This window comes from Zosterops lateralis, assembly GCF_965231275.1.
Source record: "Zosterops lateralis genome assembly, chromosome: 5".
Classification (NCBI taxonomy): domain Eukaryota; kingdom Metazoa; phylum Chordata; class Aves; order Passeriformes; family Zosteropidae; genus Zosterops; species Zosterops lateralis.
The window spans coordinates 17,365,960-17,392,718 of NC_139766.1; the positions used below are offsets into that span (position 1 = coordinate 17,365,960).

Genomic DNA, 26,759 nt, shown 5'->3' on the forward strand with positions numbered 1-26,759 from the left:
TACAAATTGTTCAGATGAAGCAGTAGAAAGTCAGGATTTCAACATACAACTCCATGCTTCATATCAACACACACGTGAAAGGATAACATTTGACATGGCATTTAAAGAGGACAAAACCTGGCTGCATTAAGCCAATCTGTCTTGCCAACGCTACCGCTTTATATAAATATAGTCAATTGGTATTGACTGACTCATCAGAAGAAGTAAGTCACACACTTCCCAGGTACGTGACTTTCCACTGGCTGTGGGAGAGAAAGGTGAGTCTCCCTGGAGCACTGGTACATCTGCTTCTCCAATTTAATGATTAGTGTGTCTACAGATGCTCATAGACCTGTTTAAGGAAAGCCACTGGTAAGAAAATGACTCAGTTTTACATTCCTTACCCAGACCGAGCAAATCCAGGGTATCCAACAAACAAAAAAAAGGGCCAGGAATGGGTCAAAGAGGGACATTATTTTCCTAACTCAAAGACTTTTGGAAGTTTTACTATTTATGCTTAAATATTAATAAAACTAAACTTATGGGCCCTAACTCTTTGTAATATCTCCTCTTCCCTCCAAATTAATACAATTATAAGTCTATAATCTATCTTTTTCAATATGCCTAAATGACATACTGAAAAACTACAGTGACCCCACAATTACCCATAAAGATTTATGATTTTGTTTCCATTTCAAAGAACATTAATCTACTTTAGTTATAGGATGTCCAGATTATCTGGAATTAAGTTTAGCTTTTAAATGTCACATGGACTTCTGCCATACATTTTAGTATTTGACTCTTAAGCTTTAGTTCCTCTACACTGCAGGAAACACACTACATAAACACTAACTGCTGAGTGGTTTTTTTAGTAAGTTGTTTTTTTAAAATACAATAGTATATTGAAACCCAGCGTCAAAATTAGAGATTTAGTACAAGTCATGAATGCATGCATATTTTTTCTTCTTCCTGACAGTCAATAAGCATATTTCTAATACCTGTTTTAAGTCAGCAGCCAGATGTTCATAAAGGATTTTGGACTTTGCTCGTTTTCTTGTTTTACTCATGAGATTCTCCAGCTGCTACCCACACTGCACAGCTGGCCACAGGCCTCAGCACATGTGCCAGATCAACAGCTGTGAAGGCAATACTACTTATAACTATACTCACCAGAAATAAAAATTGTCTTAAAATTTAACTGCACTAGCTTATTAGTAAGACTTATAGTTGTAACTACATTTCAAAAAGTAGATATAACCTCTGAGCATCCTAATTACAATTACTAGGTAGAGAAAGTCCCATTGGCGGGAACTGTTTTGAGCTCTGAAAAAGCTCAGATGAATGACACGATGGCTGATAAAATACTGTGCATAGAAATAATTTTTTCACAGTGATGCAGATATAATCTACATATTTCTTTAGAATTTGTCTCATAAACACTAAAAAAGTTGTTACGTACACAGCTGTAGAGGCTGATAATTTAGTTCCATCGATTTTCTGTAAAGAGATTTGCTGGCTAACAGATCTGGCTAATTAAGCACTGTCAAATATGCCATGGGTCAAGGACACAGTTTTAAAATCATCCTAGCTTAGAACCATCAATTAATTTACTCCAATGTGCATTAGGTCAGTAATATTTTGTTAACATAACTTAAAATTAACTGTGAAACAAGTATAACCACAGGACGTGAAAAAGATTTAAACAGATGGTTAACAAGGAATTGCTGATCACAAAATGCAAAAGCTTGACAGATGACATATTGAATATATCCTACCAATCTGGGAATATTAGCTGGACTGGTGTTGAAACTGTTCATAGCTTGGGGTATTTTATTCATTTTGCTTTGCTTTCTCATTTCTTCTTGGAAGCTAACTGAAATTCTGGGCAGATAAGCACCAAAGAGAAGCACAATAAAATAGATACATAGCATCTCACTAGTGCAAAATCATCATACAGTCAACAGTACTCTATGATTTACAAGAAATTTAGGAATCCCAACGTTCTTTCAGGGAAAAATACATACAGAAAAGTTCATGACCAAAGATCCAGTCTGACTTTAAGGGGCAGAGGAGATCAGAGTTACAAGTGAGTTAAGATACAGATTTCTGAAAATCAAAAGAATTTCCTCCCCTTTTTTTTTTCTGATTACTGTTTTTTAATTTATTGTTATTGATGTTAAAGAGAAGCAGGAACCATTATTTCAGTCTAATCTTGAAGTTTTTCTTTTGCACAGGTCTCCATTTGTTATTCAGCCTAGAGAAGTTTAGACTGCATTTCAGACACATTGGTATAGTGAGTGTATCAGTCTGTTGGTCTGAAGGGAAATTGGGTGAGATCCAGATTCAGTTTACAAAGGAGCAAAGAAGAATTCCTATTCCTCCATCCAATTTTTGAAAAGTAATCAGTTTGTCCAGCACAGCATTATATATTTGGTTACATTTTCCCAAGCCATCTATCATACTAGATACTTCATCGATTCTGTTATGAGTAAAGTTAAAAGAATAGAAAAATTAAAACCTAGCAAAATACTGCTCTGTATAAACATCAAAATATCTATCTTGTACAACTAGAAGTATTTTTCCAGTTCAGCTCCCCAGCACCTCAACTCTGGAATTTTAATCCTACCATAAGGTTGACTATCTCTGAATCAAAATCCCCTTTTTATGTGCCATGTGATACTCAGGTCCAGGTTTATTTGAGCTGATTAATAGATAATCAGTGTTTAGCACAAATGCTTGATTAAGACTCACATCCATCCAATGTTGGATATGCAAAGCTGAATGTCTACTCCTGTCATCAGATTATAGATGCTACCAACCAAATGCTGTGGTTTATGTATGACACATGTATATGGATTTGCTATTGTCTCTGTAAAGTAGTTCAGTTGAAGTAAGAGGGGCTAGTGTAGAATAATGAACATTTGTGTATTAGAAATTGGTACACCACAGAAAAACCACACCAAATTAAACCCAAAAAAGTCATGTGGAATCTGCGTTATCTATTGCTAAATTTAAAGAGAGAGAAACACATGCATCCATAACTTCATACACTTTTTAATAAGGAGAGAAAACAGAATAAAATATACAGGTTTTAATGAACTGAATTATTATTGGGATTTTTTAATAGCCTTAGTTATTAACCTACATAAGAATTTCAATAGCTTATGTTTTCCCTTCAAGACCTTCCTTCATTTTGCTTTGTTTTGTATTACACTCATCATGAAATATTACATAAAGCTGACTTTGCCACCAATTTAAAATCTTAAATTCTACTCTTAAATATTCCAAATTAAAAAGAAAAAAGTTAACAACAAAGATTTAAGTCATTCTGTTACTGCATTTTTATTCCAGATCCATATTTGGAAAACCAATTGATGAATAATAATAATAATAAATGGACCTTAGGACAACCTCTCTCCCAAAAATAATCTAAATGATGAAAGAAATTCAGGAAAACATCATAAACATACTAAAGTTTCAATTTCTGAGGTAATATTTGGTGCTCTTGAAACATTCTTGAAAACAAAAGGGTTGTATTTCTTGGGACCGTCTAAGTACACACGCATTTAGAACTCCTGAGTAAACTATCTAAAAATAGCAAAGCAGATAGCCTGTCAGCAAAGCATCATTAACTCTTGTTCAATTCTTTCTAATATTTATAGCTTTTGAATTGAAAAGGGCACAACAAGGACTGTGTTCCTAAAGTCACCTTTTCCTTTATCTTTTTTACTTGTGTGAGTTGACATTCCTTTCCAAAACAGCAACTTCCTTCAAATAAAAGAAGGACTTTCAATTTCTTTGCATGTTCCCAATTTTCAGTAACAATTTCCTTCATCTTTATCCAAACCCACGTGAAAGATACGCTGAGTTAAGCCTTAAGCTGCACTTTCTGAATTATTGAGTAAAATATCCCATATAAAAGATCCATGAAGAACTGCGTAACAGCAATTAATGATACAGGTTTTTCTTTATATGGCTTAGTGGCCTCTGACACTTAATATATCTTTTAGACTCAGTAAAATAGTTTCTGCAGCAGACTATGGCTCCAAAATAGTAACAACATTATTTCTGGAATAAAAACATCAAATGTCAAATTGACATGAACTGTAAACATATTTTACTCTGTCTCTTAATGAAATATATTTCACTCAGCATATGCAGACACTACAATAAAAAGTATGCACATTAAAATTTAGGAGTTGATATACGAAGAGCTCAATTTGAGAAACACTTTTATTTGCACTGAAATAAATATTTGTCTATAAATCAGTATTGAACATGTAAGATTAGCAAACAAAGGAAAATACTATCCATAACATTCAGAAAGCTTTCTATGCTTAAAAAGAGATAACCTACTGTGTAAAGAATTAGCAGGTATGCATTTAAACTGTGGGACTGTTACTGCAATTCTTTCAATTGTTTCATCAGGTCTCTTCTGTCTAACTTTATTCTGTTGAGACAAGACATATTCAAACACTTATGCTTACCAAAATATGATTTTTTCTACTGCACATTTTGCCATTTCATTTCTCCTTTCAGATGCAATCTCAAACTGGTTATATTGCTTTTGGCTTCAAACTTAGAGTCAGTATTAAAGCAGAGTGGGAAAATAATTCCAGGATATACTGAGTATCAGACTAAATTTACCAAAGGATTTTACCTTTGCTTTTTACTTAGAAAATATGCATTTAGTCACAGAAAATTAAAGACAGTGAAATGTCTGATTTTCTACCTCCCAGTTTCTGACTTTCCTCTCCCCATACCATCCCCAGCTACGCAAAGTAATTTCAGGTTGATAAGGACAAATACTGAAAGAATTCCCAATTTAGAACAGTGCTATCAATGCAACTGGAAACACAGCGACATTTTCTGCAAGCTAGAATAAATACACTTAAGAAAGAAGAAAAAATGCTGTGCTTGTTTTAATTACGTATAGTAAGTCCAAAATAAACATTTTTATCTGAAGATGTAAATAAATATATTGTTTAGAACTAGAATTGTGCGGCACTTTAGAAATGGCTGGAAGGTGTCAGTCTGCATGATGATATATGCAACTGAAAAAGCTGTCTAGAAGAGTTAAAATGGCCATGAAAATAAGAGACAGGCTACATCTTGTTTTGTTGTACAAGCCTGCTCAATCTTCATAAAGCTGAATATGCGAGAAAAATCTAATCATCAGTTAGACTAAACTGCTGAAAGAATTATCTGTGCTTTAAGATAGAAAATAGTTCAAAATCAGATAATGCAAACAAGAAATATAAAGGTTGTGCCAAGAGAAGACAGAAGAAAATTAGCAATTAAAAACCAAATGTGATTGTTGGGCAACAGAGGAGGATTGACACATGCAGTCCAACAATTTCATTTCAATTTCTGCAATGGATAATTACATGTTAGGCTATAAAGGAGTTTCCTTTATAAAGCAATCTCTTTATCATCCATTATGTATCCTTTGCAAGGCATACAAGGAAAAACTGTCCTTTGTCTTGCAAAGACTGAGCAATTACCCCTGTGTAGATATCCTAGAATTAAAATACTGCTCCACACAGTGGAGCCCTTACCAGTTTTTATTTAAGTCAGTCAAAATTTACTGTGACATCTACAAAAACTTCATTAGCTTTAAATAACAGTCACATGTGATGAGATTTTAATTGGGATGCTGAAGGCTGAAAACAAACTAGTAACTCCAAAGTTATAATCATTTCCACTTAACTTTCATTTCCACCTAACCTGGTAGCCTTTTCACATTTTCATATTCATTCCTTCTTCCTGAAATAGAACTGCCAGGAACAGAACCTCAGTGGAGTTGTATTTGTTTATCAGAAAGGCTGCTTAGAGTACATTAAATTCTAGGGAAGTCCTGGGTTAACTTTTTTTATTGATGGTAGCAAATCAGAGTTGCTGGATATCTTCTGCTCCTAAAACCACCCTCCTCTACAATCTTCCCAGGATCTCCAGTTAGCCTCTATTAACTTGTTTAATTCAAAGTCCTGCCTTTAAGCACCTTTAAAGAAAATATCTAACTAGCTAAAGAGTCGTAATCAGATTGGAACTTTAAAAAGGAGGAAGTTTTCCAAAAAGTTTCCATGTGTATGCCTGTTACATACAGAAGCACAGCCCATCCTGTTAAGTGCACAACGAGTTGTGGGGAAACCACAATGTCAGAATTTGCTGACACTAATTCTTTTGGGGACAAACTTATCATTATTTACTTCTGTCAAAAAGAAAATGCTTCCTATGAGAAATAATTTACTATTACAGCTGCTTCAGTCCCACTGTCCCAGATGATCTACTAAAGACTCCAAAAAGTCAACATGTGAACTGCATACATTTCTACACTAGAAAAGCATGGGCAGTTATAAATTTCTCTCAGATTCTTCTTTGGAGAACAAGTCCAAGCTGTCCAACAAAAAATAATTAATCCCAGTGTAAATACTAACAACAAATAACAATGCTGCTGCTGTTTTAAAATACTGTCGAAAGAGAAGGTCTAATCTAATCTAGAGTTGGAAGTAAAAAGTACTTGCTAGCCAGGTGCAGTCAGCCAGAGCAGACTGTGTAGTGCAGGGTTGCTGCTGGACAGCAGCAGGCATTGATGAGGAATGGAAAGCAGAGACCTCATGGCCTGATCACCTTGGCAATTTCATCTCCACATCTGGTTTGCCACATCAGCGCCATGATTTCCTGGTATTACCTTACTGCTGCTTTGTACTGATGGAAAAGGACACATAGCACATTTTAAACAGAACATGCTTAGAAATACTTACAATAATTCAGAATCAAAGAAGTTAAAGAAATCCTGTGCTGAACTAGCTACTCAAAAAGGATGAGTCAGAGATTGCATATTCAAGGAAAGCAGAGTCTGAATTCAGATGGCACCTCAGTAAAAAAGGCACTATAACAATAAAACAACTGAATTGTAGCAGATTATAGCAAGCAGGATTACATCCATTCAGCTGATGATGTAGTGGGAACTCTAGTATGATATTGGAAAATTTATACTGTCTATAGCATGTCTCCTATGCCAGACAAATAGAAGGCAGCAAATGTAACATCAACACCTAAGGCAAGCCTGGAGAATTAGTAAGACTAGCATACACTGCTTCTCTGAGCTCTGTACACCATTGCCAGAGAGGGTCCCAGTGAAGAGGGTTCTTCAGAGTGACACAAATACTAGTTTTGAATATAACTGTTTTGCTCATTGAAAGCCCAACTGAGTTCAAAGTCACTCCTTCCTAATACTTGGCGTGACTTAAAAATTATGCTTTTTCCAGCTGAGCCTGATAAACAGACTGTGAAAAGGAAACCTGTTCTGCCTATGCACTCCATCACCAGTGTGTGTTCTACAGACAGATTACAAACTGTGGGCTATAGTCCTGTTACTAAGCACTTATTGCCACATTCTTGGCAATCACCGCCCAAAATAAATGTTAGAAGTAAACACAAGGTGAATCAACAAAAAAAACCATTACCTCTCTAAGATGTCCAGTAATCACATTCATGAGACTGTGGCTGTAAATGTACAGCAGATAAAAGCATTTGAGGTCATCTCAGAATAAAACTAATTAAACCCTGTATTAAAAAATGATTTGTGCTTGAGCCACATCTGGTGTTGCAACAGGCTGCAGCCAATGTGAGTTTAATTGAGGACTGTGGGATTTGAAAACTTGTAAGTCATGTTATACAAGTGTTGTTTAAACTGCGCAGCCAGTACAGATGTGATATAAGGTAAAGTCCATCAAGATTCATACTACAGAGCTAGGATTTCAAAGCAAAGCATGGGAAAAACATCAATGCCCATAGATCAAAGCAAAATAACTGTATAATACAGTAGATAAAAAAAACACAAAGGAGGCTCAGAGGAGACTGGAATTTACAAAGGTACATCTCACCTCCAAGTTACTTAGTTGCTCTGAGCACTAAGTATACAAACACATTACACCAAATGTAACTATTTGGGATGTAGGTAATAGGATTTCAAAGTGGATTATGGATGTCATTATCTATATTCTTAATGTCTTTGCCACAATATAGCGACAGCCATAGGCTAATGGATAAATACCGGACAGTAATTTAGTAAGCTGTCCCCCTAAATCCATCTGCTTGTTACATCTTGGGACATCTCTAGCTGAAGCTCAAGTACAACTTCATATATTTGAGGAATAACAACTTTCCACTTGCTTACTTGTACCTTTCATTTGCTACTAAAAACCTTCCATCCTCCTTGTCAGGACACAAATTCACTGCAGGGTATAGAGCATAACTTTGGAATATGCTGCAGTACAACACCATATGAAAGAATTTCTTCACTGAAAGGATTGTCAAGGACTGGAATAGGCTGCCCAGGGAAGTGATGGAGTCATCATCCCTGGAAGTGCTCAAAAAACAACTGGATGAGGCATTTAGTACTATGGTTTAGTTGATATGGTGGTATTCAGTCAAAGATTGGACTCAATGATCTTGGAGGTCTTTTCCAACCTTAATGATTCTATGATTGTATAAAACTAGCTAAGCCATTACCATCCTGATATCCCTCAATGTTTTAGGATTTTTCAACATTTGAAAGCTGTCCCAAGAAAAATGGCATCTAGCAGTTGGAAAGTTCATGAAGCAGTCTTAGTAGAAATATTGTATTAATGCTAATACAGAGAATTCCTTTTGCCCTTCACCAGAAAACTGTTAACTGTTTCCCTCTGAGTCACACTACCAGGACACTGGTGAGGGACACTTGGATACATGAAAGACTCAAAATGATCAGAGACATCATGAAATTAAGTTATTTCCCAAATTTACATCACCACATATTTCCTAAACTTATTAAACTTTTCTAACATATATGTTGTATGTTAGAAAAGAAGTTCATATATTAAAACAAATTCATTCTTCAAGAAATGAACCATTAACTCTCAGTTAATAAAAATTAATAGTACAAATAAAATATCAGTCCTCTTTAGGGTCAAGGTGGATGCTGTTTGACAGCTAAGTGTCTGCTGTAAATGTCTGCTTCCTCTTGAAGTGTCCTCCCTCTTGGCTCCTACTGGGAATATTAACTACTTCCTGGTCAGGGAATCTTCCCCAGAGAGAACCAGCACAGAGTGGGGAAATACCAAAGCGCACACTTTCATTCCTGCGGCATATTGCACACACCTTCCTTAACCTCAAAGCAAGATGTCACAGGACGAAAGAAAAGATATACTCCTTCCATGAGCACAAGGACTCAATAACTCAGTAGTGATCTGTCCTTAAAAGTATGGCATTACAAAACACAGCTGCAGACGAGATTGATTCACTACCTGTTGAATTCTGCCATTCACTAGGAGGGCTACCCACAGCCACGTCTGCTGCTGAAAAATAGATGAGTCCAAAGCAGCTCCGGTGGTTGACGCGGAGCGAGGTAATCATTCCCTTCAGTAATTATACCAGAAAAGGCCTGGAACTGACAAACTATCTGATGGATGAGAGGAGAGGGTTTTCACCTTTTATCTTCCCAGCAAGGCCACTGCTCAAGGACTTGAATTACTTGCCAATTACAGCTCACTTTCAAGAAACAGGCTGAGGTCAAGACTCTAATCAGCTTCAACTGGGTCCAAATAAGCATGTACTTGGTTACTGAGACCATCGCATTTAAAATAATGGAAAACACTTACTAGCGAAATAACTAAAGGATTTCATTCCCTCCACTCACAGGAAAAAAAAAATTTGCTTTAATCCAAATAGTGATACTGACACTGTTGAACATGGTACCTGGAACCCCAGCCCTACACTTTCTTATTCTATGCATCCACATAACAAAAGCATTAGTGAATATAGAAAACATACCAATATTGAATTTTGTACTTTACCACTTCAATAAATATTCACTACGGAGATTTAGAAAAATAAAAACCTGTGAATGAAAAGTTACATTTTATCATTTTTCCTGACTGCAAAATCTCTCTTTACAAATTAAGAGTTGTGATCCTGCAGGTTTATAACCAGAAGAAAAATCCCCAGATTACTGGATCTTTAAGAAGGAACAAAAAAAAAAAAAAAAAAAAAAAAAAAGGGGGGGGGGGGGGGGGGAATGGGATCTTCCAATGTACATCTTTGTACTCACCTAAATTCATAAATGTAAGCAACTACAGATAATTTTTCTAAATGTTAGTTTGATAACCCCAAAGCAAATGGAAAAGTTCTGAAGCAGTACTCCTAATTCAATGTTATTTATTGTTTTATGATAGCAAATTTAAGATGAATAAAACCTGAATAAAACCACAGGAGACAGTGCACTTGTATTAATCCATATCAGACCTCACAACAGAAGGTCACATCTTTATTACAGTTATTTCAAATGAAAAAAACCCAAAGATTTTCTAATGTGCTCTTCTAACAACAACAAAAAAAACCTCAAAAACAAAAACAACAAAACCCACAAAAACCACCAAAAAACAAAAAAAAAAGAGGGCAAATAATTTCCCTCATATCTTTATTTCTGTGTAGAAACTTTGATGTGAATATCTCTGTTTTGCAAAAAAAGTGTACAATGAGCTAATTATTGCTCACCCATATCAGTGGTAAGATAGCACATACAGGCAAGGCAGGGATATTATGTCTTCCCTCTGATCTGTCAGAAATCAATTTGAAATCCTCTGTCCAGTTTGAATATCAATTCCCCAAGAAGATTAATAAAAAATGAAAAAGGTTCAGAGAAGTGTCACAAAACTTATTTTGAATCTAGAAAATAAATGGTACAAGTGCTAAAGTAGCTTTACTTAGTTTCTGAAAGAAAAAAGTAAGTTCCTAAACACAGATTAAGGTAATCTACAAAGGATATTGTGATGAATCTTTAGTTTGAGTTTTTACAATGAGATTCACCTTTTAAACAGGAATGCATTGATTCTACCAATTTTTTGCTCAGTCCAAAAATTCTAGCATTCAGAAAGTGAGCTTCTTATAATAATCCTATAAGATAATGGTAAGGAAGCAAATAGAAAAATCAGTAGCATTCAAACTATGACTTTTAACAGATTATGGCAATTTTTGCAATAATGACTCAAAGGTGAGCCAGGTTTTCATTGAATGGATCAGCAACCAAGTTGACTGAGAATACTTTCATGTCTTAATGACTTCTTTATTATTGCTGAACTACTAAATCTATTTTAATTGATTGTGAGCAAAGGAACTACATTTTGTCGTATTTCAATTGTGAACTTTCAAAACAACAATTTCAACATCCTATTCTGCCTTCCATTATACCCTTTTACTCCTGAGAATAATTACTCCTGTTCTGGTAACCTGATTCATCTTAGACTACTTATCTAGCCATAAAATTGGCCAGAATGTGGACTCTGAGCTCTGTGATGAATAAGAGGGAAACTAATGCAATTTAGATTGAGGTTGAATAAATATATTTAATTAACATTGTCTGAATGTATTAAAAAATTAGAAAACTCAAACTGCACATAATTCCTTTTATCATCAGCTGCAGGTTACAACTGAACTAAGGCAGACCTCTGATGGACCTCCTGTCCCTGGGATCTTACTAGGTGTTCAGTGGCAAACTTGACATTTGAAGGTACAGGTGCTCTCACTGTCTTGCAAACATAAATTTAAATCTCAGACTTCCAACCAGGTAACTCAGATGGCATATTAATATAATTTCAAAATTTAATATGTATATCCTCAGGCTAAATAAAATTTGATTCAGTATGGAAAAAAAAAGTTGGTTCAAATGAAAAAATAGTCAAGCACTTCACTGAGATGACAGATCACTTTCCAAGAGGACAGACCATATCCTCCTATAGAGAAGAATATGGTCTTATTCTCCAAGGGGTATAACACTCACTGCACTTGAATATTATGGATTATCTGCAGAAATGTTGGCTTTCCAGAAATATCAGGTTCACTAAACAATATAAATCTCTGTCTTCTTTTTAGGTGCAGCTGTTAAGAATGGGCTGTCACCATCAAAGAAACTTATGCAGGCAGCATCTTGGTTCTGCTGTTACTGAAAGTTCCTCAGACACAGGCAAGAAGTGGCTGTATATAGATTACTTTTTTCCACCAGGAGAAACTATTTTCTGGTTATCTAGAGACACCCTATCACTTTGTAGAGAAGCTGTTAGAAAAAAAATGCTGAGTATGAACTTCTAGTACCAAAAGAACAGATCAAATTGTGGATGTACAAGTCTGTTTTGATGTACCTACAGCAGCTGGTGAGTGTGACTGACATAATATCATAAGGCTTAAATCCAATAAAGGTATTGTCCTTAATGTTCTCAAAAACTCACTTCTCTGGTCACCCTTTTAATTTTCCATTTCAGATGTTGGGCTTTTTTTTTTTTTTTTCTGTATTAGAATTTGGTTTTAGTAATGAGAGCTAAACTAATAATCACATTTCTTGTGTGTATTCCCTACAATAACTCTGATATAACTACTGATAAATAAATATCTGATTAATAAGTATGTATTTACCTGATCTACTGTCCTTTTCTTTTATTATCTCACATCATCAACAATAATAAAATAGCTCTTGTAGTCCACTTTGAATGATTGAAGTTTTGTCTGCTTACAGAAGAATATTTTTGGACTATTGATCCAATAAAGAAAATGTGCATGGAGAACCACATACCTCTAGAGATACCACTGGGAAAAATGACTGCAGAAAGGAAAACCAGAGTTACTGTGTCAGATAAAATCATCTGCCTCATCAGGTCTAGGCAGAGTTCAGTCTGGCTGAACTGAAGTTTCTACCAGGTGCTGAACAATTAATCACCAGAGAAATAGGTCAGATAACTAAAGGAAGAACTCTCCTATAAAAAATAATAAACAAAATAACAATGGGTAACACAAGAACTTCTCTAAACCTTAAGAAGATGCAAAATTATTTGTATGCCAAAAAGACTGATATTCTAAAGCTGAGGAATATTTTGAGTGAAGGTGACTAAAGGTAAAACCAATCAGAAACATAAAATAAAAAAATTAGGAATTCTGTAGGAAGATGCATTAGATAGCCAAAATGCTGCAACCCTGCAATAAAGAGAGAATCTTTAGTTAAAAACTCATTTTTCTTCCGTGGTATAGTATCCACATTACTTATAAATGTGAGAGTTAGAGTGAACATATGTAAAAAAGGGAAATAAGCAAATTAACTGATGCATTTAAAACTTGCATAGGAAACTAATACTTTTTTTAAATGTTAATTATAAAATACTAAGTTTGCAAAAAAAAGCATTTGCATTGATAATTCAGAGTGTAGAACTTTATCCATCTCTTTGGCACCCTTTCAATTACTGTATTTATCTACTTCAGTCTTTGTAGATGTAAAGTACTAGACACACATATTATTATTGAGTGTGACAGTAAGTGTTGAGAAAAGATACTCTTTAGCAGACACAGACCTGGGAACACCAAGTTTTTCAGCAACAATGGGCCAGCCTTCAGAAGATGACTCAGAAATGACTGACTGCTTAAAGCAGGCAATCTAACAGCTGAAGGCACCTATTACAAAATCTCATGGCTAGCAAGTTGATTTTCTTAATTGACTATTTCTGTTTTTTTCTAAGACTGTATCCATAAGTTGGAGTTTCTAGTAGGAAAAGTGGGAAGAGCTTTTCTCTTACTCATTCTGCCAAGTAGTGGCTTGCTGACCAGTCATGCCGGATGCATAACCCAGTCAGATGTTCACATGTGTATAATTCCAAGTAAATTACAGTACATGCTGCCATCTACAAATGACTTGCTAATGCTGTTTGAGCTACATATTTAATAAAGAAAAATTCACTGGAGTTCTGTGTTAAAGATTTCTATCTACTACTCACTCATCGACATATGAAGACTTGTTTCATCAGCTGTTTTCATTCAATTTATCTTGTAATTTATGAAGACTTAATTGAAAAAATTACCTCTAAGGAATGCTGAAATTATTAAAATTTCTATCATATTTTTGTCTTTTGCCCACTCTCAGCTCTGCCTAATCATGACACATATTGGTCCATGTTTGCTTCCATACTTCACAATTCTGTGCATAACTCTCTTTCATCCAGACCGATTTAAGAAAAGAAAAATGGCATAAAAGCCCCTATGTTTATTACACACTATTTGTTGGATTAAATGCTAGTCATTATCAATCTTCTGAAATGAATATTGAGGGAAATCCTGACAGAGCACTGCAAGAGGCTGCTCAGAGAGTTCATGGAGTCTCCTCCACTGGAAATTGTCAAAGCCTACCTGGATGTGACCCTATGGAACTTGCCCTATATGAACCTACTTTAGCATGGGGTTGGACTAGATGATCCCCAGAGGCCCCTTCCAACCCAACCATTCAGTGGTTCTGAGGTATTACTCCTTTTGCATCCATGAAGAACACTGTGAGGAGGAACATCAATGTGGAAATGCTGACATTGCCGGCAGGTCATAGCCTGGAGGGAAAAACAGTTCCAGAGGCTGCTAGTTTCAGAGCAACCACAAGTAACTTCCACTTCCTTTCCAATCATATCCAGTCCTTGTCAAAAACTGTTGTAAATATCACAAGCAACTACCTATGTGTCTGTGGGTTTGCTCTTTCTTCCAGCTTATGAATATGAAGTATTTAATAGCCAAGATTACTAAAATGGGATTAGAAGCTGCTTTGACATTTTGGAGGAATGAAGTGCTTCAGTAATTTAGCTCGATTATTACAATTTTAGCTGTAAAGTTCTACTGCTGCAACTCTCAGGACTCCTAAACAAGGACTTTGGATAGATACCAGTAACAGAGGTATGGAACCCACATTTTACAGTAGAATATATGGCTACTTCCATGCCATTTTTTCTATTAGGTGTTCTAATTGCTGTAAGAGTATTTCCTAAAAGCCAAGATGTTCCTATTTAAATATTTTTGATCAGTCATATAATTCAGATTTCTTCTCTGAACCTTATTCCTAATAGTGTAGCTTTCAACACACACCTTGATGAAGAGGGGTCTATTTTTCTGTTTATTTAATTAATAAGTGATTTAGCTTTTGTAAAGCAATCCAGGTTTCCCAAGAATCTTTAGGACAAAGCAATTTTAACTTAAGAATGGGCTGATCTCATGATGCTTCAACCTCTCTGTCTCCAAAACTTTAACAAGAAAAACTGAGATGCAAGGAAGATACTCACAAAGAAAATCTCTTCCATTTCTTCTTCAAGTTTATCTGATCCTAATATATGAAGATCACAAAGTACTTTTCAGAAAACTACCGAAAAATTTACTGAAATCCTACAAATCAATATCCTGAGTATGGCATAATCTCAAGATGGTAACCTCTTGTACATGTAGCTACTCAGTTCTTGTATCACATTCTACTTATAAATGACTTTAGGAAAAACTTGCCTTACAAGAAGAAACAATTTTAAATTGATACCAAGGAACAAAATTTGCTGATCAGGTATCAATGCATTACTCTTTACACCTAATAAATTACTGTTTAAAAAACCAGTAAAGTTTAGCAAGGAGGACATAACCTAATTTTATGAAAAGTTAAAAATTTAACCTAGGGACAAAGCCTGCGCAATCCACAACCCATGAGAGTGAATAAATCTATTCTGCCACTGATCATTTTAGGAGCTGTCATACAATATTAAAAACATCTATTTGAAAATACTTTTATAACAACAGTAAAACCACTCAGCAGTTAAAGGCAACTGGGCAAAACCACAGAAAGCATACTGCAATCTAAGTGAGTGCAATACATCATAAAATAATATTTAACTGAGAGATAAAGTGTCTGAAATCCGCAACCTACTAAAGTGTATAAATCTATTCTGCTACTTATCACTTTCAGAGCTGTCATACAATATTAAAAACATCTATTTGAAAATACGTTCTTACAACAACAGACTCACTCAGCAGTTGAAGGCAATTGGACAAAACCACAGAAAGCATACTGTTATCTGAGTGAGTGCAGGATAAGGATAAGAAAGTATATAAATGTTTACTCTGAAATACTTCATTATTTCCAAAAAGAATGAAAATAATCGCATACTATTATTATCATACACACAGAGACACATAATACACATATCATACACATAATTTGCATTGAAGAGTCTGAAGGAAGCAGAATATTTCTTGCACTTATGGTAGCTATTATGACACTGAACAGAGTGTTCTTGATTTACATCATTGCATCTGACTCTTCCAAATTAATGTAGTGTTTCACAAACTTTAGAATCATGACAATCTGGTGTAAGATAAGTTATCTTCAGGCTTTTTTTACCATGATAGGAACACAAGAGGGTTCTGAAACCTCAACTTCTACCAAAGCTTCAGGAGTTTTAGCATCATACATTGCGTGCACTGTGTTAGAGATTATTACTGACTCTGGTCTCCAGGTAGATATAGAATATGTTTTATATACTGTAAGCTATTTAATTGTGGGAAAGAAATAGAAAGGTTTTTTTGGGACATAGTAACTTTTGTGAAGAAGAAAGAAGGGTATAACCTACCCAAACTCAGAAAACTACAAACGTCCTTGTAAAGCCCAACATTTTCAGAAAGTTAAGAGCAACTTTATCACTGATTTCCAGAAAAGCACATGAATAGTCTGACTACAGTTGTAGAATTTCTTTTTTTCAAACATTTCATTCAAGATTGGAAATGAATAGCCTTGATATTTATTAACATATTGGCAATTTTTTCAATTCTCTAGTAAAAGTGCAAAAAGCTTTTTTTTTCCTATTGTAATCACTTCAGATCTTTAAATCACAAGTTTAAGGAAAAAATGGGGAAGAAATCTACACTGCTCCTTACTTAAGAGGAAAAAAACTTTCTTTTGTCTGTGAAATTTAGCTAAGGCCCATTAACACACATCATTATTTATACTGTTACTTGATTCTCATGTAACATGCCTTTTATGTCATTCACAGAAGTAGAACATCACAGAGCAATGGGGTATATACATCTTCCTGTGGTTTCCTCTAGCTGGCATGCTGGAAACCCATCCTGCACTAAGTAAGAAGAAACTGTAAGACTCTGTGCACCCACAGACTGCCAGATTTTTGGCCAGTGAGACAGGCAAAACAGGCAGCTGCACAAGAAACTTATTTCTGTAAGAAATAAAACAACCACTTACAGGCATCTTCACTATATTTTGAATTGTCTTCCCATTATCAGCTTCTCCAACCATAGCAACAAGTACAGACAACAATCAAATGATGCACTTTACCAGGGAACCCAAACAAATGTGGCAATCAGACTCGACAGAGCACACCCAAACATGCCAAACAACCTAAAATGTAAATACAGATTTTATTTTTTTTTCCAATCTTTGCAGCCTCTAATGCTGGAAATAACTTTTATGATAACATTTATCTTGTTAATTGATATTTCTATTTAAAACTAAACATACCACAAAAAGAAAATCAGAAGTTCAGACATTTAAGGGAATCTCCCTGTTGACATTTGAACTGGATATAATGTACTCTAACACAAACATAATTTTTTTTTTATAAAAATCCACTTTATCTCTGCAGGGCTTTAAGATTCTGTAGCAAGATTCTAGCAAGTCCATGCAAGACAGCAACACAGAGTACCAGCTGAATAACTTCCTTATTTAAAATCACTTGAAAGGAAGACTGCGCTTCTTGAAAGGGTTACATAAACAGGACTACTTTGGACTTTTTCACAGGAGAAAATTTTGCTTAACCATAATTTTTGTTGGGTTAGCACATAAAACAATAAGTAGTCAACAAAGTTTTCCTTTTCACAGGTGTAAGTATGTACACTGTACCAAATGCCAGCTTACAGGAAGATTTGAGAATACAATATTCCTTCAACATTTGAGAAAGAGACCACTTCAGACTGTAATCTAATAAAACACGAGGATGCAGTGATTGTCATTACATTATCGACCATGCTGCAAGCAGTGTTTCTTTAGTCTAACTCTTCCTAAGGTAAGAATTAAAGCTCTCTTAGAAATAAAGCTAAAATAATCAATATTCCACTATTCCACATGTAAAAAGAGTATTTAAAATAATCTTCTTGATATTAATTTTTTACTACTTTATAAAGAAACAATATTGCTAATAGAGGAGATCATCTCTCTAAGAAAAACAAAGCATCAAGCAATAAAATTTGCACTTGATTCCCCTTAGTGAATGTTCAAGTTGGTTAGTTTGAATCTGAGTATTGTAGTTCTTCCTCAAGCACAGTCTAAAATGCCAACAGTAAATTAAATAGTCAACAGGTTTTTAAATGCTAGAAAATATATATCTTGATCTTATAACAATTCTAGTAGAGATGATGTTAACATGAATACATTACAAAACAATTTTGATTACAAGACAGTTTGAAGGCAATATGATCACCTGTAATCATCCTAAAATCTGCTTTTACCCTCCACTGCTTTAAATGTTCAGATTTACAACGGGAATAACAGATCCAGACTTTAACACCTAAGTTTACACTGGCAGTTCTCTGGACACCAGTTTATTTTTCCTACAGAATTAAACCAGCACAACCAACACCCACGAGAGACAAGGCACTGATGGGCACGTCGCTTTGGAAGTGAGTCGGGCAGTGCCTCATAATATCCAGGGTACAGGTGCTCCTGCCTCGCTGCAAGAGAATAAGCAGAACAGAAAAACGACGAGCCACTGAAAAGCACTCCCTTACCTTCTAAACCTGCTTCAATCAGCCCAAACTGTTCCAACACTTTTACAAAAAGCACAATCACGATCAACACCGCTATCATTTCAAGCCCCTCCAAGTTCATGGTGAGTTAGGTCATGGTCTGGCCACCGCCACTGAGGAAAGTGTTCTTCTGCCTGGCTTTCTTTGCAAAGCCATCAAACTAGGCGCGGAAGGCTCCTGCGAGGGAAGGGGGCGAGTGGGAGGGGAGCGGCGGAGAGCACATCCCGCTCCCCCGGCAGCGGCCGGAGAGGCGAGCGGATCGGCTCCGGCCCGCGGCACTGCCCGGCCCGGCACGGCCCTGCCGGGACACACCCGGCACCGCCCGGGACACACCCGGCCCCGCCCGGGACACACCCGGCCCCGCCCGGGACACACCCGGCACCGCCCGGAAAGGGCCTCGGAGAGCAGGAGCTGCCGCCGGCTCGTCCCGGCGGGGGAACCGCCCCGGGCTGGCGGCGGAGCCAGAGGGGGGCGCGGAGCCGTTACCGGGGCAACCGGGGAGCCCGGACACGGGGACACGGGGACAGCCCCGCCGGGCACAGGGAGTGCAACGCCGGGCAGGGGACAGCTCCACCGGGCAGGGAACAGCCCCGCCGGGCACAGGGAGTGCAACGCCGGGCAGGGGACAGCTCCACCGGGCAGGGAACAGCCCCGCCGGGCACAGGGAGTGCAACGCCGGACACGGGGACAGCCCCGCCGGACACGGGCACTGCCCCGCGGAGCTGCCCCGGCGCTGAGCAGTGACACCCGGCTCAGGGACAGCGCTGGCCCATGGAAGGTGCGGGGACAGGCGGCACGAGTCCCCCACCCCGCCAGCTGTGGCCGGCTCCAGCCGCAGTGTTATGATGTGCCGCCGGGGCACTTGCCAAGTTCTCCGTCAGCTCTCCGGGTACAAACAGCTGCCTCGGTACGATGACCTGTTGCATGTGCAAGTTAGACACAGCACTGTATTGTAACAGCAAGCTAGGAATCTTTTTGTCTGTTGGGGGGGTAAAAAAAGGCTGTCTCAGATTCTTTAAGGCTTATACTGTTGGCTTCTTTGAAAAACAAAAATTGAAAAGACAGATAAAGAATCATAGTCTGAACCATAAAATGGTTTGGTTTGGAAGGGACCTTAAAGATCGTCTAGTTCCAATCCCCTCACCACAGGCAAGGGAACACCTACCACAAGACCAGACTATTCAAAGCCCCATTCAGTGTGGCTGTGAACATTACCAGGGATGGGGCAAGAAAAAGAAGAAGCAAGCTCTTTTTTTTTTTTTTTTTTTTTTCCAAATTGTTTTTCACTTCAGTAATATTTTCTAAACAAAGTTCTGTCCATGGAAAACATTAACAGTGCAATACAGGAACACTGACCACAGGAGTGGACTGGTACACCACTAACAGCCACTGGCCTATCTGCAACAGTCTGCACTACTGGCACTGGCACATGCAGTGTATTCATGGTTAAGGATTTACTCTTTAAATCCCTTAAAAATTTAGCATCTAAGAAGAAATTTACAATAGCAAAACAGCACCTCTATTGCAGCAAAGAATGAGCAGGGGAACAACTGCAACAAATTTAATCCTGTCTGGTAGAGCACTGTCCCCCTCATGGCTGAAATCAATTACTGCCAAGGGCTCGGTTTTCTTTCTTTCCTTAGATAGGATTTTAAAAAAATTCATTGTGTTATGTGAGAATTGGCAGCAACTTTTAAGTCCCCCACTTGTATAATAATGGGTGTTGTCATTACTGAAAACAGTAGAATGAACTGAGAGTAATGGCAGTAACAGAATATAGGTACCTGTTTTTGTAGAGTGGATAGATAAAGCCTTACAGCGTAATGTTCACATGTCATTATTCTCTGATTTTTACTCAGGATTGGGCTCCCTGAAGCTGCTTAAACTTTTTCTGTCCGCAAATCTATGTTTCAACACTCTATCTTAAATATTGAATTAATTTCAGTTCTACAGGCAGCTTTTCCTTGGGAATCTTTGCTTTTATTTTGTGCAGACTTTCTCCTTATGTTTCTTTTCTTCTTTTTTTTTTTTTTTTTCTTTTCTTTCTCATTCAATCTTTGTTCTAAACAAGGCTAAATGTCTTCTCCCTCTAAGATATCTTAGCAATGGCTGTAAGGAAAGTAGGTCCAGCTTTCCTTCAATGTGGAACTAAAATAGACTAATTTATCAGCATCAGGAACATAACATCAATCAATTTATCAGCATCAGGAACATAACATTCAATTTTGTATGCCTTTACCCAAAAGGTGGATACAAGTTGTGTTTTGGGTATGTGCAATATACCCAAAGGACACACCTGAAGGGACATACTCCTTTTAATTAATAGCTTTCAGTAATATTGGTCTGCTGGAAATTTAAAAATGAAAACACTTTTTAAAATACTTTTTTAAAGGTACTTTTGTGACAGTTCCAGTTAGGCTGAAAGCAAAAAAAAAGTGGAAAGCAGAGCTTGTGGTGGCAGTGCTGCAAAGCTGGCAGGTGCCATTGCCCCACAAACTGGAGCCACATGGCTGGCAGTGACCAAACACATGTGTCAGGGGTCTGCCTCCTCAAGTACCAGCAAACTGAAGAGTATTTCCCAGAGGTGTAGGTGTACTGAACCTATGGCTAATTATGACTCTTCTTCCAAGACACAGCAGAGAAATACAGAAGAAATGAAGAATTAGTATGATGGCTACAGTTTTACAGGTAGATGCCAAAGCACAGTAAGAATGATAATCTCCAGGGAAGGCAAGGTTTTTGCAAGAAAGCTGTGATTAAACTTGTGTTTCTCAAGTGCTGTGAACCAGCCATAATAATGCCTTTTTTCTCCTTCTTTTTTGATATAACTGTAGGTAATCTAATATGCAGTTTAATACACCTTCCCACATTAAGTCATTGCTTTTGAGAAAAACAAAAGCATTTTTCAAAATCTTACAATATTTCTCCTATAGGAACACCAAACAGCATAAAGCTTTCTCTGATCTTCACCTTCTTACCTGCTTAAAAATGGACCTGGCTCGATGACAGGTAAGGTTACAAACTGCTTGACATTATTTCTCTCTCCAAGTACCTTGCCAAAAACAGTGATGAGGCATGTTGTTTTATGTTTTGTTCTCCATAAAGACCAATACAAAAGTGATCTTCATTTACCTATAGGGTTCTATCAAAACATGACAGGAAGAATGAAGCTAACAATTGAAAGCATTGACACCCTATTTTTTGCTCTTGCCTAGCTACAGAAGCCTTCATATATTGTAGAATTAAGCTTTTAAAAAGTGTATGAGTAGGACTATAGGCAATAGGAATGGGAGGAAAGATATTAAATCATAAATTACATGCTATATAGGTGTTTTATACATAAGAGCATGAAGGGTTGTTTTTCTTATTGGTAACTGCAAATTAAAGGTTTCAGTCCTAAAGTATTATAAATGCTGTCCCTTTTCCATCAAAGCATTTTGCAGCATTATATTTTACTGTGTGAGTAAATGTATTAAATTGAAGTCACTGGTTATATTTTCAGCTAGGAACATATTTAAATGGTCACTTCTCATCTTGTGATGGAGCTATAAACCACAACACAATGACTCCATTTGCTTTACTATGACTTAGATCCTTGATACCATTAATCTTAACTGCTGTTGCTTAATGCTATATATCATGAAATGTTAATGTTAAAAAAAAGACCCAATCCATTTAGACTGAAAAGTGATGAGTTAGTCTACAGATGGAGTCCCAGTAATGGTTATATTTCTTCCTTACACTTCCTTTTCTTACACTCCTATGTTCATTTGGATGCTGGTAAGCCACACCCAGATTTTCATCATGACTTCCAGGAGGACAATCACTGACCTCTGATATTCCTTACCACCTCTCAAAATAGTTTATGGGAGTCTGGCCTGCAGAAATCAAAATCCATTGGATTTTGTTTAAAACATAAAAGATTAGTGATCAGAGCTAAACTTGATGGCTTTGGATAAAGCAATGGGGGCTGCACATGTGCAATACCAGATTTGGGAAAGGCTATCATTAGTGGGGGAAAGTTAATGATAGAGTTAATTGGCAGAGCTGGGTGCAGAAGTCAATGCACTGAAAGAGAAATATGAAATGGAATAATATCAGTGGGAATTCCATGGTACCTATAACAATTGAAAACAAAACCTCTAATAGAGGATACAATTTCTTGATTTTGACCAGGAAAAACTTAAGTAGTACTTTTTTTAATAGTAAAAATCATGATGTAAAGCCAGAGGAATCTAATGATTGCTTTATAAGTCATGTCCCTCCAACTCATTACAAAAATAAATAGGCATATTTTTCCTATTTTAATAAGAACTGTTTTGAATAAATATTCCAACAGCCAATAAAAACATAAATATGTATTCCATGTAGATATTTAAAAGAAATTCATAGTTTTTTAATCTTAAAAGGGGAAACCACACTCTTTCTTTCCAATGACGAAAAGGAGCCAGAAAATCTTGATGTATCATAAATTCAAATACTTTGTTACTTAGCAGCTAGCTGCTATTACACTGTAGTCTCCCTTTTTCTCGCTCTTAAATTTGCTACTAACAATATAAATAAAGAGAATGAACTAAGACATTCTTTTTAAAAATTAAATAAATAAAACCTAGTAAATCTTCCAGCTCATCAAATCACTGAGAAAACCAGAAAAAAGATACAAACTTGTCTCTTTTAATTTAACACTTTTTCTTAGTAATTATTTAATGAATCTGAAAAAAGTAACAAAATGCTATGATGCATTCAGCCACTCTAAACGTTAGAGCCAACACTTTGCAACTTTCCCTATAAGCATTAAGCCACCATGACTTCCATAGTTTTCCCAGATTAAACACAGGTGAAAAAAGATCACAGCAATCTAACATGACAGTGCCTTATTTCTACCTTTTCACAACTTTTATCTAAGTTTACATCCTGAACTGTGTCCAGTGTTTTTCACCTGTCACAATGCAAGGAGCTGCCAGAGTTGAATCTTGATGATGCTTATGTCATGTCAGAATACCAATTCCCTGTCCCACACAGGAAGCCACAGTTACTAATGTGCCCCTAAACCAGCAGTTCAGACCCATGGCAGCAGGCAGGAATAATTCCATGGGCTGGCATGGAGGTTGTACCTCATCCAAATTGTCTCCCATGGTGTGAGCAGGGCAGGGCATGACATAGTCATGAAGCAGAAGTTCTGTCTCTTCACACTGGGTGCATAGTTAGATGGCAATATATAAATCCTGGGCTTCTACAGAACTGATTGAAATAGAAAAAAATTACACACGACAATTACTCATAAGCAGGCTTTTCAAAGACTGGCAGAAAATGTCCTTACATGCCAACTGAGATGTAGTTCCAGCTGAAAAGTATACCTGAATATCTGGATAATATCATACCATCACTCCGATTTTGGATTGCTATAAATGTCAGAAGCAGCTCAAAATCTGTCAATATATCACTTATTCTTTATAATCTGCTGAATATTATGTGGGTATTCTGGACCCCTTAAAATGGAATTATGTTTCAAGTTTATCATTTTCCATGCAGTGAAAATATGGCTCCCTGAATCTGGCAGTTTATATTTCTGGAAACTATAACACTAACTGAGACCATGAACAATGTCATTAGAAGAGAGAAGTTTTCTCATCACATACTATTCTGATAACTCCATCTTTGCTACAGGTTCTTAAACCTCATTAAAAAGAAAAAAACTCCAAAGATTTTAAATGCCTTAAAAATGTCAGACAACTATATTTTAAAGCTCTCTGTGGAAACTGAAGATGAAAAATACTTGGCTGTTGTAATTCCAGGGTTGCAGTTCAACTGTTCAACTGTTTCTTGCTATTTATTTCTGCTACTTCTTTATTAGTAAGGAATATTCTCCTAAGAAACTTAATGATTTTTCAAGTGTTTGCACTTGAGGAAACATACTGAATCATTTTCCAAACTAGAAAAATTCCTAGACTTTAAAATTCCCATATTACAGGAGAATTACCAATCGTCATTTGTAAAACTCTTATTCATCTTCCACAATGAAGAATTAATGTGGGAAGCTTAATTTTGATTTTTGAGATAGTCACAGCTTGTCAAGTGATGGTGCTTTATGATACTTGATTCGATTTCTCTGAATAACACAGGGCCACAAGGAGGAGCTCAGTGCCACACACAGCTGTGGGATGCCACAGGTGGTAGCAGCCCTCCAGCAGCTTATTGCACCATGGTTCATCAGGCCTGTTGGTACACAACCCACACTTCCAGTACATTTAAGAGATTGTGTTATTCTGCCAAGGTGCAAGCCTGTGAGTTAACACCCATGACACAAGTAGTTTCATTGAAAGATTCCTGGACATGTCAGTCCCGCAGCCTTTTAATCTGGGTATCACCACTTCATGGGTTTGCTCCTCAGCTGTTGTGACCTTCTCTTTTCTGTCTTTGTCAAGTGCTGTCCTGCTCCTCTTTATCCACTCAGGTTAGTGCCACAAAATTAATCTTTCTTGCTTACTATTCCAACTATTTCAGTCTTCTTACATTTCTAAGGGATCCACTTCATCACATGCAAAATACCTGCTGTCACCTTCAAGGCTAGTCCTTAAGTACATCTGCCATACCTAGTCGCTGTTGACTTTTAGAGAATATTGAGCTGTTAATCCACCCAAGCAACCATATTAGCCTTACTCATTCATAAATTAGACCTTATTCTTAAGAAATGTTGCTGGATTTAATACAACCCCTTAGTATTCTGAAATATTATTATAACTGCATGTGGATGCTGACATTTTTGAAGCCACAGCTATGGATAGAGGGTGAGAAATAGAGGATGAGACAATGTGGTAAAATTTTCATCCAGATAGCAAAGGGAGAAGACACATCTTTAATAATTACAAATACCATTAATAATTACAAATACATTCTATGGTTTGCTACCTCTTTTGCTACAGATTATTGGAAAACTGTCAGGCTTTCTGCAGACTTTAGCTATGAACATTGTATTAAGTCGACTTTATCACAAATATGATTAGGAAATTTATCTGTAGCCTCAAAATAAAGAGACTGACAGAAGAGTTCCTCCAGTTCAGCTGATGCAGCATGTGGATGTTCTCCAGACTTTTCTTCCTAATCCCTTGTTGGTTCATTAGCAGCTCACTGCAGACAAGAGACTTATGCCAATCAACAGTAAAAGTCCCAGGAAAGCCTAGCTCATATGCCCATGGAAAACAACTTGAGAGTTTGGAGAAAGACAGCATTTTTCATAGTTCTGCTTTAAAAAACCCAGAGAACCACAAAACAAGACAGAACCAACAAGCTAGAGAAATCTGAAGCCAATGTCTATAGGACTCTTCAGCCTTACTTAAGCCCTAGAGTGCTGTTAGCCCAAAGAGCAAGCTCATACTTTGCCCAGAAGTTTTTATTAAGACAAATGACAGAACAAGAAATGTTCTTTTTGTTTTTTGTTTTCCAGACTGGTTATACAAAGCAAACCAACATACATTAAATAAATAAGGCAAGCTGACAGATACACACTCAGTTTCCAATTCTGCCCTATTACCTACTTGGAGCACTGTGAAGGAGCCCAACAAGTTTCTTCCTAACAACCTGACAGTCTTTAAATTTCTTCCCTGCAGGTCTCTACTGTGTATAAATCTGATACGGAGAAATCCATGTGCCTAAGCAAAGATCATTTTAGGTTCAGTCTCAATTTTGCTAGGAGTTTTTGTTTGGGAGGAGGGTGATGCTAAGCCATCTTATTGCAGAGACTCATGAAGGGTGCATTAGGGTGCCTGAAGAATAATGGGGGATTGCACCATTTTTCTCATAGTCAAAAAAACCACTTAAAATAACTATACAATCATATAGTATTCTTTAATATTAGTATTCTTTAGTATTCTATTAGTATTCTTTTATTCAACTATTAGTATTCTTTACCTCATCAATGATCCCTGACTATTAATGATTGTTTTAAGCCATCTGATGAGGATAGATGGATGGCCCTTTTATGACCAGCTATACAGAAACACACACTTGGGTGAGCAGTCTCAGCAGACAGTTCAAACTACATCAGTTGCATATGTGGTCTTTACAGCACATATTCAAAGAACATCAGTGCAACAGTCCAGAAAGACATAAAGCACTGACATTTTTTAATTAAATGAACAGAAGATTTCTAT

At 36.7% G+C, this 26,759-nt stretch overlaps 1 protein-coding gene across 3 annotated transcripts in view; it reads right to left on the minus strand.

The window, feature by feature from the left end:
• The window catches only part of KCNIP4 (potassium voltage-gated channel interacting protein 4), a 282,324-nt gene that overhangs the window by 159,027 nt on the left and 96,538 nt on the right, over positions 1-26,759 (minus strand). Inside the window, exon 1 of one of the 3 annotated variants that reach the window (XM_083860836.1) lies at positions 18,592-19,055. The exons of the other annotated variants lie outside the window; for them this stretch is intronic. Within the exon in view, the coding sequence (XP_083716962.1) occupies positions 18,592-18,691 (100 nt within the window). The 5' untranslated portion in view covers positions 18,692-19,055. Of the gene's footprint in view, positions 1-18,591; positions 19,056-26,759 lie in introns of those variants that run through there. 3 annotated transcript variants of the gene reach the window in all.